Here is a 12853-nt window from a genome sequence, read left to right as displayed (position 1 = left end):
CGAGGGCGCAGCACCCGTGGCCGGGCTGAAGCCGGACCCTGCACCCGTGCAAGGGACAGGCGGCAGCAGGGACCAGCAGCAGGACAAGGCAGAGGCTCGCACCGAAAGACACGAGTTTCCTCTCCTGTCCCCTGCTTGCGCAGGGGGACCTTTGCAGATGTACAGCACAGGACTGTCTCTAAAAGCTCCTTGGAGGCATGATAGGTACAAACAAAAACGTTATTGTCGTTTTAGAATTTGAAACCAGAAATCCTCTTCCCCCCCCCCTCTTCCCTCCCCTTTAATTAATCTGCTAAACTCTGCGCTGGACCCAGGGCTGCGGGAGTCAGATCCTCACTTTTTTCACTTTTAAACGCAGATTTTAAGGACCTTTCTCCCACCTGCAAAAGTTACAGCTCCATTTAGCTAACATGAGAATTGATGTAAGGGAATTAAGTCAGGCAAAGACAAGACTGCCTGGTTTGGGTAACAGATGTGTGGCGATGCACGGTAGGAAAACCAAGGTTTAAATTTATTCCTTGCTGAGCCAAAGGTGAAAGTCCCTTCATTTCTCTTTAGAAAGACTGGGACAGGGGATGCTTTAGAAAAATAGCAGCTGGAAGAAGTCATGTCAAGTGTCTGCTGAGGGACGATGCTCGAGTGCAGAGATGTGAACGGTGTGGGACTGCCAGCGGCTCTTCCAGAGGGACCAACACGTTGCAGAAGGATCAGAGATGCACTAAAGAGTTTGTTTGGTGTTCCCGTAGGAGAAACAGCTTGTTAGGGATAAGCAGAAAAAAAGCACCATCTCACTTTTTCTTAAGAATAAAAGAAGAAAAAAGAATAAAAGAAGACTTAGTGATGATTACAAAGTGCTTAAAAAATATTGATTGGAAAAAGGGATAATCCATGAAATAAAGTCTTTCAAAGCAACAAAAATCTTCATGATCCAGCTAAGCAAGAAGAAAATCAGTCAAATTGCTGGTTGAAAATAAACAAACAAACAAAAAGATCCTTCTTGTTTGGTTAAAAGCTCTAAAAGAGAGGTGAAAGGTGCATTAAATACTGATGAGAACCAGTTAATAAAAGCAAAACTCAAGGATAACTCAGCTGGAGAAAAACAAGATAGCAAATACCACCTTCTGCCCAGCTTTTTGGGGGCAGCTGGTTTGAAATCGTGGATCTTCACCGCGCATGGCACCGTGTATGAATGTATCCTTCACTGATGTATGGCTAATAGAGGCGCTGACACTCGTCTGAGCCCTGCGACTGCCTCTGCTTTTGCTGGAGGGTTAGGGCTTCCCTTCGCTGGGATAACGGAGATCAGAGTGGCTTTCAGCTACTGCTGGTTTGCCTCAAGCCTTTCGCGATTTTATCACTTGCCTTAAAGGGAATAAATATGCTCCAGAAATCAGGGCACTGATTTACAGCTTTTGATTTGTGACTGTGTGGAGATAAAAAGGTTTATTTTTATATTACTTTTATTTTAAGATGTTATCCTCACATTAAACGACCCCGCATCTGAATCTCACAATGGCTTTCCCAGGGGAACAGGCAGTTTCTGTATCCAGGGCACAGCCTGTTCCAAGGCTGAATCCGTGGAAGCAGAAATCCCAAATATTTCCATGTAGCGACATACTCAGGCCAACCCAGCCAGGGTTTTTTGTCAGGAAATGAGAACCTGTGCAGAAAATCCTTACCTGGTTGAGATATTTCTTCCATATTGGCTCTGTATTCTCTACTGAAAATTCATTCCAGCCATGTTTTAACCTGCGCTGTAGCACAGAAAACTCAGAGAGTCCAGTTTGTAAGTCAACCTAGAGGGAAATTTAAAAAAACACCAACAAACCAAACATTACATATTGTAGGATAGTTATAGAAAACTTCTTAAGGCAAAGTTATGTTAAAAACCTGTAAGTAGACTGGGCAAGATGCTCATGGTTCAGTCCCTCACAAAAAATTAAATCTATCCACTGTTTTTCTGTTTAGGTATTTATTTTTGCGGAACTATAAAAATTTAGCATCAACTATCACAGAAACCCATAAAGTAAGCAGAAATTAATAAAAAAAATAGGTATTTCCACAAGTGAGAAACCATATAATAGATGACAAATTAGAAATCTGAAATAGTAAAGGAAAGAACTGATTTCTGGTTTCACTGTACATTTAAAGAAAAAAAAAAAATACCCTGACAAAATTCAAAGAGAACAAATGGAGAAGCAATAAGATCTGTTTTGCCTGGATTTAAAAAAGTAGCAAGGTCAGACACCAAAATATCGCTTTCTCCGGTCGCAGGGGCTCAGCCTTTCTAAATTTCCATCTATTTTTCATACATGGGGTTAAGCATGAGTTATAACATCAGATTATTTCTTTTCCCAAGGGCAAGGTCCAGTGCAGGTCGAGTCACCGGAGTTTCCTTCCTGCGCCCGGCGTCCCTCCAGCCCTCTGGCTCGCCTGCGCTGCGGCTGCGGGGAAGCTGGAGTGGGGCCGGGGCAGAGCGGTGGCCCTGCACCGCGGGCGTCCCTGCCGGGGCGGATCTCCCCGCTCCGCCTGGGCAAATGGCGCTCCGCATGGGCTGAGCCAGGCGACGGCTACCGCTTGGCTCTTTGCTTGGGGTAGGGATGGCAAGGGGAATTTATATCTAACAATTCCAGCTGCGAGCAAGCCTTTAGGAAGTCATCTAGGACAATAAACGTGATGAGTTTTGGCTCTTGTCCTGGTTTCGGCTGGAATAGAGTTAATTTTCTTCCTAGTAGCAGGCATAGTGCTGTGTTTTGGATTTAGTAGGAGAAGAATGTTGATAACACACTGATGTTTTTAGTTGTTGCTGAGTACTGCTTATGCCAGTCAAGGACTTTTTCAGCTTCCCATGCTCTGCCAGGGGCACAAGAAACGGAGGGGGCACAGCCAGAATAGTTGATCCAAACTGCCCCAAGGGCTATTCCATACCATATGACGTCATGGGCAGTATAGAAACTGGGGGGGGGTGGCCAGGGAGCAGCGATCGCTGCTCGGGAACTGTCTGGGTATCGGTCGGCGGGTGGTGAGCAATTGCATTGTGCATCACTTGCTTCGTGTATCATTATTATTATTATCATTATTATACTGTTACTATTAGCATTACTATTTTACTTTATTTCAATTATTAAACTGTTCTTCTCTCAACCCAGGAGTGTTTCTCACTCTTACTCCTCCGATTCTCTCCCCCATCCCATCGGGGTAGGGGAGTGAGCGAGCGGCTGCGTGGTGCTGAGTTGCTGGCTGGGGCTAAACCACGACAGCTCTGAAATGAAACCTGCCACGAAAAGCAGGGGGGAAAGTGCTGCGTGCATTTGCCCATCGTTTTCCAAGGAGCTGCCAAGAACTGGAGCGGGTAAGCTGTGCAGCCTGCGCCTGGGGCTCCTCTGCAGCCTTGGCAGGGCACTGAGAGCGCTTCGTTTTCCAGGCTGGACAATTGAACTCTTTCACCTGCAGCTCACAGAGCTGCTCACTGCAGTGAAATCCTTCCCCAGGACAAAGTGAAGCGCAAATGCCCAATGCTGAGCCGATTGGGCAAGCCCAGGAGCTTGCACGTGAAACCAAAGACCAGTTTTGCTGCTCAGCCTCTTCCCAGAGTCAGATTACACAGACTGCGTTGCTATGTTCACAAAGACTGCTGCAAACCCTTACGTTTAAAGCTTTTGCCAAGTCTTCTTTATGGCATTTACATGCCTCTTTCGGGGGCAGAACTGTCACCGCCTTCTCCTGCTCAATTATTTTCAGCTCACACTCCTCATGGGTCTGAATAAACAAGATAAAGCAATGGTTAGGCAAGAGCACAGTTCATAAAAGCATTTCAGCATCTCTTTGTTTCTTCCCTTAATCCCATTCCCTTCCCTCGCCTTGCCAGCTGTGTGACTCCACAGTTAGCTAGAACACTTCCTAAATCACAGCACTTTATAACATTCACTAATTAATCTTTATTACAGCCTCAAAGCCAGGTGCACGTTCTTGTAGTGGAAAGAAATGCTATTAGGAGCTGGATCACCAAAATGCTATTAGGAGCTGGATCACCAAAAAGACAACCGCACGCCGGGCTCTGCTGTCTGCAGGTATCGTGCCTGAGATGAGCATTTTTCCATGCCAGTGTCTCACAGCCCACCGCACGCTCAATGCTCAGAGCAAGAAAAAGCCTTTTCCCTTGTTAAAGACAAAATAAATCAACAGAAAATGTGAGCTAGAAAAATCCCTGGGCCAGCAGGAGAAAGCAAAAGTCTCCTCTCCCATCTCCATGGCCGTTTTCCTCCACCGCTGGCTCTGCAAATGCCTCCGAGCAGGACAAACCCTTCCTGCCCCGTCCAGGCAGCCCGAGGGCTGCGCCAAGCTCCCAGCACCCAGGGGCTCAGCACCCTGACACCTATTGCCTTTTGAGATCCCTTGTCTCCTTTTCCAAAATACTCTTTCCAGAGCAGCAGCACCCCCTGAAATCTCAGCCAGGCACACGATGGAGGCGGTGTGACTGCTATTGCAGGGTAAGTACGGAGAGGGAGAAATCTCACCCTTCCCAAGGGACAGGAAAGTCCATTCCCATTTACCTGCATTCATAAAGCACAAGAGCATGTGTTCATTAAGAGAGGGATCCCGAGGGAGCGCGGTGCTCAGCCCCCGGCAGATCTCAGCCCTGCGGCCAGCTCACGCTCACATGGAGGGAGGAATTCGGCACCGGCTCCCTGCTCCCAGCACCCTGGGGTGTTTGCTGGGGGAAACATTCAGGTCAGGCTCATCAGCACCTGAGCAAGGGTTTGGAGGACTTCAGAGGTGCCTGAAGCGGTATTTGGAGAACTAGCCCTTCTATGAATATTCAGGAGGTTTCTAGGAACATCCAGTGGTTTGCAATCTAAAGCCCGAGATAAACGCAGAAAATCTCCTTGGCTGTTTGCTCATGCAGGTACACAGAATTGGTTTCCGTCTTGTGGCTTCTGGAGAGCTCATAGCAGATGAGATAGGAGCACCTCTAAGCCCTGCTCCATAAAAAGGCTTTCGCCACATCCATACATTGCAGCCCCCTTTTTATCGCTGTTTACTGACCCACCGTACAGCTGCTAACACATGAGACACCGGCACTGACCTGCTCCCGGCGGAAACGCGGAAGAGTTTGCTGTGATCCCTTGGTCTATGCAGTGCTCATTTAGAAACCATTTTGCCCCAGGAACAACCTGCCTTTTCAAAACCCCAGCAATTTGCCCAAGACTTCCAAGGATTTTCTCACTTCCATGAGTCCCTCACGCTGGTGACCACATTTTGCCCAAAGAGGCTGCAGTATCTCCCCACTCTTCTGAGCCACACTCGCACTGGGCAGCACCCTTATTTCAACATTCCTTAACAGACATCCCCAGAAGGGACAAAAATGTCCTTCCATGTTTAAAACAGATTATTTATTCCTACTTGTGTGTCCTACTTGTGCAAATTTATCAGTTCCCTGTAACTTTGTTGACTGCCAGACACTGCAAGACCGAAAGCCACCCATGCATCTAAGGAGATGGCAGAACTCGCTGGGAAGAAAATACAGGGCTGCCACATATAGAAACATACCTTCCATTCATTGCTGTGCTGATTTGATTAACCCAGTTTCTACAGGCTCCTCTGTGCTGCCGATGGCACAGGCAGGTATCAAGGTACAACCTTGCCTCAAAGGAATTTAAATTTTAATTAAAGGAGCTGGAGGGTGGGAAGAGACCCAGGCACGAGGGTAACAAGCCCACAGTCCCTCAGAGCCAGCGGGAAGCCAGGGCCCAGCTCTATCACTAATATTTACTTTCAAAAAGGCGTGGAGGAAACAAATGACAAAAGCGAATGGACGTGGCCGAGCCGTACGCAGGCAGCGCCGGCTGCAGAGCCGTAGATACGCCGGTGGCTCCCTGCTCCTTACAGCCGGGGGCAGTTGTGAAATGAACAGCTTTATTGGGATGGGTTAATTTGCATTGATTAGCTTACGCCTGTAAGTGATTTCCCCTGGATGAACGCGGCACAGCTTTTCCTACCAGACGAACAGCTCCGGTGATGCACAGGTTGGAAATGCACCCACGGAGCCCCATCTCCCTCCTCCTCTGCAAAGCGCTGCCGGTGCAGAGCCCCTTTGCCCCTAAACGCATCCCACCCCACGTCTGTTAGGCACCAGGCAGTGTCCTGAGCAAACCTCCTCAGAAACTAACCTCTCGTTGTGCATCTCTTTCCTTTCTATTTACATTGTAAAACAGATGTGGGCTTATCACCATTATCCATTTACATTTTCAACCTTTATCCTTTAGGCATAACTCAAGCATGAGAGTGCACAACTCCATACAGCAGGGTGGGAAAGAGTAAAAAAAAAAAAAATTATTAGTTTATCTATTGCCTTGCAAGATCAGGAGATACTGGAGGCTGTAAAGAGCAGCTGGTGGTGGCTGGGAGCCACGCAGCAGCCTGCCCCAGCACACCTCGGAGCACACCCGGCGCGGCTGGTACCTGCACCACTGCCTCCGCATCCCGCGCCCCGAAACAATCCATTAATTGTCCCAGCGAGCAGCCTGCGCGGGAAGAAAGAAAGCGTGGGTCTTTCTGCAGAGTACATAGCCCTTTCTGTATACTCTGGCAAACAGCCCAAAAGATCAGTTCTCAGAATTTCCCCCCCCACCTCTGCCTTTACTGAGGTTTTGCGTATTTTTTTCCCCATCTTGGATTACTTTGGACTAGGTAATATATTGTAATCTGGTCACAGGTGGGCTGGGTTATTTAGTCTATCACGAAGCCCTTTAAAACATTAAGCAGAAACCCTCTTCTTGTATATCCTTCATCCTTACTAAAAGAAATAAATCAAACCATTCCCTCAAAAGCCCTTTGCATTGCTTTTTTTGGTGCACGTGACAGGACCTGCGTTTCAGGGGTGCCGGCAGCATGCAGAAACCAACCCAGAGCAAACCACAGCCCCGCAAGCGAGATGCTGCCTCGCTGGGCTTCACCATCCGAGCCCCCAGCCGGTCCCACCCGCCGCCGTGGCTTCAGCATCTCTCACGCAGTTCCTCACTCCCCCATCGCATGTCTATCACAGAATTGTGGACTTTCTACGTGAAATAAATCCTCTAGTCTCCCTGCTTGCAGATATAAGCCTCAAAATAGACATTCTGATCGTTCAAAAAGCCAAGGGTTTTCCAGAAAAGCTGCTTTAAAACTGTTCCCTGGATTTTAAGTTGCCCCCAGAGGTATCGGAGGGCTGACTCAGGCTGGGTGAGCAGTGCCCAAACCGCGGGCTCATTGCCCCCAGCTGCACATCCCCCTCCCCTCACCCCTACTGCTCTCCTGCTCCTGCTCAAACCTGGCTTTTTTTTTTTTTTTTTTAATTAAAAACTGAGCTGAAAGATGGCATTGCCATGCCTGCAGGAAAACCCCATCACTGCAGCTCCACAGCTGCCAGCAATCCCAGTTGAGGACCCTCTTCACCCACCCAAACCAGTCCCACCCAGACCCCCCAAAAAAATCAAAAACCTAAAAGCAACTTCATATATAGGTCTCCTGGGAGGGAGGTGCTACAGCCCTCAGTCCAAAAACCTGTGGGGGCTGGAGGGAGGGAGTTAACTCTTTGCCTGCTGGAAGCTTTTCAGAAGCAAGGAGTTGGGTTTGATACCTCTACGGGGCTGAAAACATGCGTGTGTAAGTCTGTGTCGCTGCTGTGCAGAGGCAATCCCACAGTGTTTCTTTTTTCACCTGGAAGGAAAGCTGCACTATTTAGTTTCTTTTGAGGGCATATATAAAATACCTGCACTGATAATAAAACTATTCTGATAAGGATGCTCTGCATATCCAGGAGGTTATGGAGCCTGTGGAAGTCTCCAGGAAATAAATGTTCATTGGTGTGAAACCTGAAATGGAAAAAAGCCTTGACCCAAACTGGAATAGTAATTTAGCCCTGAACGTAGGACAGGGCTGGGAAATACCTGTACTCCATCTCATGGCAACTGAATCTTGAATGGATCAGGTGTTATGGGGGGGAAGGATCAAAAGGCAGTGAGAAGAAATGGAAAAAATTACAAAGGCAAGGTCCTAGCAGCTCCAAAGAAACTCTGAAGATCTTAATGCACTAAAATCTACTACCCAGATGTGCCTGGGGTAGGAGCCAGCTCTTTCTAAAGCTAGCAAGAGAAAAAGTCCCTAAATCACAGCAGCTCCCTGGTGGGTTGGCCATAGATCTCCATGACGAACTCTTCTCCCACCCTGATGCTCTCCGAGACCTTAAAGGTGTTTCCATCTTGCCCTGGGATTCGGTTATTTTGGGATGAAGGAGCTGCATATACAGCTCCCTCCCGCCGGCACCCACCTGGCACCCATGGGACCGGGGCTGAGCATCACCAGTCCCAGCGGCACCACGTGTGGAAATGGAGGCCACCCCACGGTGCGGAGATGGACAGATTGCCCTGCCTGGTGTTACAAAACCCACCCACCTCACCAGGTTAAAAACTATTGGGAGCAGAGGGCTGCAGCCCCCTGGGAAATCTGCCCTTGACTGTATCCACTGGGTGCACAGGGTGCCAGGGGGTGGCCCAGGTGCATGGTCAAAGGGAAAAGGAGATGTGACCCACACGGTGCACCGGGGGGGTTCACTTTCAAACACACATACGTACAGAGGTACGTGTGCTTGTGCGCATGCACACACACAGACACACACACTTGGATGCTCAGAAGAAAAATCTTTGGATGTTCTTCAGCTTTCTGCAGGAAACACAGGGTTGTCATAACCTGTAAACCAGCACCACAAAAATTCCCTGTGATTCTGAATGGGCCACTGTAGAAAAAGAGTTGAAACCGTATACGGCAGAGTCTAGACACAGGCTGTGCTTGTGCTTTGATGTGAAAGTTAACTGTTCTGCCCTCTCCAGATAACACCATCCCCAGAGCCTGCGCGCTGGCCATCACCTCGCAGCTACCAGCGCTGGGGCTTTTCCTTCACAACCCGCAATTTGTGTATTTATCCTGGCTTGGGTCCCATCACATCACCTGGACTCACAACTTTAAGGCCCAGGACAGCCCTTTGACCAAAACTTAAGATCTATAAGATTGAAAGTGCTCTGTTTTCAAATAAAGAAGCAAAATACCATGCTTAGAGGAAATGTGAGTCACTCACCAGCCTAAATCATAACCTGAGAATATGTTCTTGATTTATCAAGTTCCTGTTGTCATTTTGTATTGCTGCCTACTTCCTACGCCTGCAGCCAAAACGGTGGTCATTTCCCTGTCCTGTTATAAATGTATCACACTCTGCACGGACTAGAGCTAAAATTCAAGAAGGGCTTATATTTGGAAGTAAATACGCATCATCGTTTATTTTGGTGCAACAGAAATGGTACTGCCAATGAACAAGCCACACTAATTGCTGGTGGCCTCCTGCCTGTGTACAATCAGGAATGTCACCTTCCCATCAAAGTGAGATTACAGACACTTTCTGAAACCTCATCAACGTCTGCCTTTCCTGAGATTTTGAGTTATGTTTAAGTAGTGTAGAGTGGTGTCACACAACACGCTGCTCAATGTCTTACTTTCTTCTCCCTGACCAACCCCCATAGTGGAAAGATGAGACTCAGAAGAGAGCAGAGGATTAGCTGAAATAACATCTGAGAAAAGACCTCAGCCAGACAGTCATGGAAAAGAACATGAATATCTCAGAAGTGTGTGGATGGTGCTTGTTGGGACGGGACTAAGGGCTAAGCCTGCATGCTGAAGGAATTAGACACATCAGGTTTACGTGGGAAGGCACCCAACCAATAGGTCGTGTGGGAGAAAAAAATGGGGTTTGAGCAATGGAAATCCCTCAGCTGAGCAAATGTGATAATAAAATAATCCCAGGTTTGTGGTGAAAAAACAAGCTGAACAGCCAATGTGACACCACTGGCCACTTTTGGTCCATCTGCACCAAGGCAAGGTAGTGAAGGGAGGAGGGAAAAAAATCAATGAGCATTTTTCAAGAAAAGAAAGCATAATTTTGGAGTGGACTCTGCAGGTCTGAGCTAAAGCCCTTCTCGGCCATTCGTTACCAGTAGTGACTGCAGCAACAGAACAGAGGAGGGCTCACAGCCCATCCGCCCGCGACCGGCGCCGGTGGCCGGGGGTACGCCGGGGGACAGGGTTAGCCTCGCTCTTCATTTACCCTTCTGCTGAGACAGCATTTGCATTTTGTGCATGCACTCCAGAAAGCCTCACGCAGCGCCCACGGACCTCACGGCAGTCACTCTGCTACGAGTTTTGCTAATTTTGAACCTCCTCAGTGCAGAGAACAGTGTTCCTGGCCAGGACTTCGGCCTGAGCTATACGTCCTGGGAGCATTGCATAGAAACAAGTATCCGCATCTCACCCTGCTCCCTGGTAAACATCATTAATCTCCTCCGGTCGTACAGGGAACGACTCAGCACAGAGAGAGGAGAGCACAGCAGCGGCAATATCGCGTTACGGGTGGGACAAAGCAGACAAAGTACACAAATTTAACCCCAGTTACACAAATTATTTCAGCAGGTCCAGGCAAGAGGCATAGGCAATCCTCACCTCCTCTTCCGGCTCGCCGCTTCCAAGGGGCTGATATTTCTGCATGAAGCGGCAAAACGACTTTTTCTGGAAGAGTTTGGCGAAACCTCCTTCCACCATCTTCGCCGCGCAGCGGTGGGAAGCGTCCCGGGGGCCACCGGGACGATGCCACCCGCTGCCGGCAGCGCTGGCTCGAATTCCCCGGCAAGCGCGGGGCTATGGTTACAGGCAGGGAGAGGCAGCCTTCACCTGCCGCCAAGTCACGCCTTCGGCCGCAGGTGCCGAGGGAGGCTGCGCACCCTTCGAGCAGTGACGCAGGGCGCTTCACCCATAAAACCCTGGCAGGGGTAGCCTGTCTGTGTTTAAGACCGTGGCTGAGAGAGGAGTGAAGTGGCCCTACGTGCGTGCACGGCCGGCACCTGAAGAGCAGGTTGAGGTCTCGCAGCTCTATGCTTTTCTCCGCCCTCTGAAAAATTGTTGCAGGAGGAGCGTCGGCGGGTGCCACATCTCGGGCAGGCAGATAGGGAGGTTGTTTTTCCGAGGCTGCTGTGTGCAGAGGCAAGACAGGTTACACACACTGCCGAGCCTGTTTGTAAACTTCCAGGCTGGGGAAATCCTTGAGAAATGCTTCGGTCAGCATAACGCTGGTATTTATAAGTATTTACATCAGGGAGAGGGCATAAATGCGTGGTGTGTGAATTTGTGATGCTCATTTATTAAACAACCACAGTCTTTCCTTCGGTAGAAGGGAGCGCTTTCACGCTGGATCTCCACATACGGCTGCAGTTAACCAGTTACATCCCTTCTGAAGATTTAGAGCTGCCTGGCAGGGAGCATCGTGCTCTGGTTTGCACCTGGACACCTACACCCTCCCCCAGGCATCATGACTAAAGTATTCACTTCGGCTTAAATTGTCTCTAAGGTGTAAACTATGAGATTAAGATCCTCCTTTGACAGCAAAAACTGCATTGAGGGAATAAATGTCATTTCCAGTCAGAGAAAAACATCTGTGCAATTTTCTGCAGGAGAATGGCTTTCTCCTAGGATGTCCAGGTGCCACCTTCCTACCTCTGGGGCAGTGGAGGTGGTGATACCCAGACCATGATGGGGCCAAGACCCCAGACTCTCCCCTGTGTGACAGCCCACAGTACCCAAAACCTGGCAAACTTCCATCAACCTGGTGTTTTCCCAGCGGTGCCTATCTGCATGCCCCGGGTCCCACCAGCTCTAGCAAAAGCTGATGAGCCTCGTGGGACATCCCACCAGCATGGTGCTGCTAGCAGCTACAGGTAACACACGTTGTCCCAAGCTGTGTCCCACTGAAGAGGTCCGGAGGGAGGGCAGAGAGAGCCAGAGACCGAGGGGAAAGCGAAGCGATTGGGAAACACAGCTGGGGCTTCCTAACTCCCTTGGCTCCTGATTGAGAAATGCTTTCTTAATGACCTGAACTGGATGCGTCAGGCAGATGAGGGAAGTTCCTGCATCGCTGCAACAACCCTCCTTCCCATGGGAACATGTCCAGGGATAATGTGGGGCACTGATTTTCAGACAGCTCACATCCAGGCCCTGCCCAGGGTTTAGGTAAGGTGCTTAGCCAGGGCTCGAAGGCAGCCCAGGCTCCCAGAGGTATATAGAGATTTAGACCTTATCGAAATGTGTGGGAATTAGGTGGCAAAACATCTCTGAGCCCACATATGCTTTCGAACCGGTCCCCTCCTTCTGTAGCTTTTGTAAGGATCTGGAGCACAGCCAGCTGGCTCTGCCGTGGTCCTGATAAGGCAAAGCAGGCACTGCCTGGCAAGGAAATGCATTCTTCCATTCATCCAAGCGTGTTTGTAGTAGTCATAGCCTTGGGATCAGAGTCGTTCCTCGTGTCTCTGATAGAAGAGTGGTGAAAAACATCTTCCCCCTCTCTAGGCAGGGAGGAAAAAAGATTTCCTTGGTTTTGTTCTTGCTTTTCTCATCCCGAAACCTCACCCATCATCCATGCAACCGGCACATGGCAAAGGGAGCTGCCACCTGCAAGGAGCCCGGGCGTCCTGGGGCTGCGCTGTGCGCAGTGCGCACGTGGACTGTGCAGCCCCCAGCGCGGCTCTCGTTAGCCAAGCGCTGCTGACAACACGGCTAATTGAGCAACAGGCTCTTGCTGACGGTTTCCTTATTTAACTTCTTCCTCTTGGCAAAAAGCTGCCGCTTGTGGAGACGCATGTGGCTCGGCGCTGAGTACACAGTCCGGGGAAGAACAAAACCTAGAGTCTATGCAACGTGGACACGGGCCAAGACGCCACATCCCGGGTCGGCATGGAGGCACCGGCTGTGCTCCGGTGCTGCAGTCACCTTCCTCCTCTCC

At 49.4% G+C, this 12853-nt stretch overlaps 1 protein-coding gene across 2 annotated transcripts in view; it reads right to left on the bottom strand.

The window, feature by feature from the left end:
• The window catches only part of ATP2C2 (ATPase secretory pathway Ca2+ transporting 2), a 28586-nt gene extending 17963 nt beyond the window's left edge, over positions 1-10623 (bottom strand). The window contains exons 1-4 of one of the 2 annotated variants that reach the window (XM_075714947.1): positions 10525-10623; positions 6681-6686; positions 3649-3750; positions 1680-1796 (exon numbers count right to left, since the gene is read on the bottom strand). In XM_075714947.1, coding sequence (XP_075571062.1) covers positions 1680-1796; positions 3649-3750; positions 6681-6686; positions 10525-10623 — 324 coding nt within the window. Of the gene's footprint in view, positions 1-1679; positions 1797-3648; positions 3760-6680; positions 6687-10524 lie in introns of both variants that reach the window. The other variant, XM_075714946.1, reaches the window with a different exon arrangement.
• Positions 10624-12853: the final 2230 nt, after the last annotated feature.

This window comes from Pelecanus crispus, chromosome 8, assembly GCF_030463565.1.
Source record: "Pelecanus crispus isolate bPelCri1 chromosome 8, bPelCri1.pri, whole genome shotgun sequence".
NCBI classification, from domain to species: Eukaryota; Metazoa; Chordata; class Aves; order Pelecaniformes; family Pelecanidae; genus Pelecanus; species Pelecanus crispus.
The sequence above is the reverse complement of the archived record's forward strand: the minus strand, read 5'-3'. Positions and strand labels throughout refer to the sequence as shown.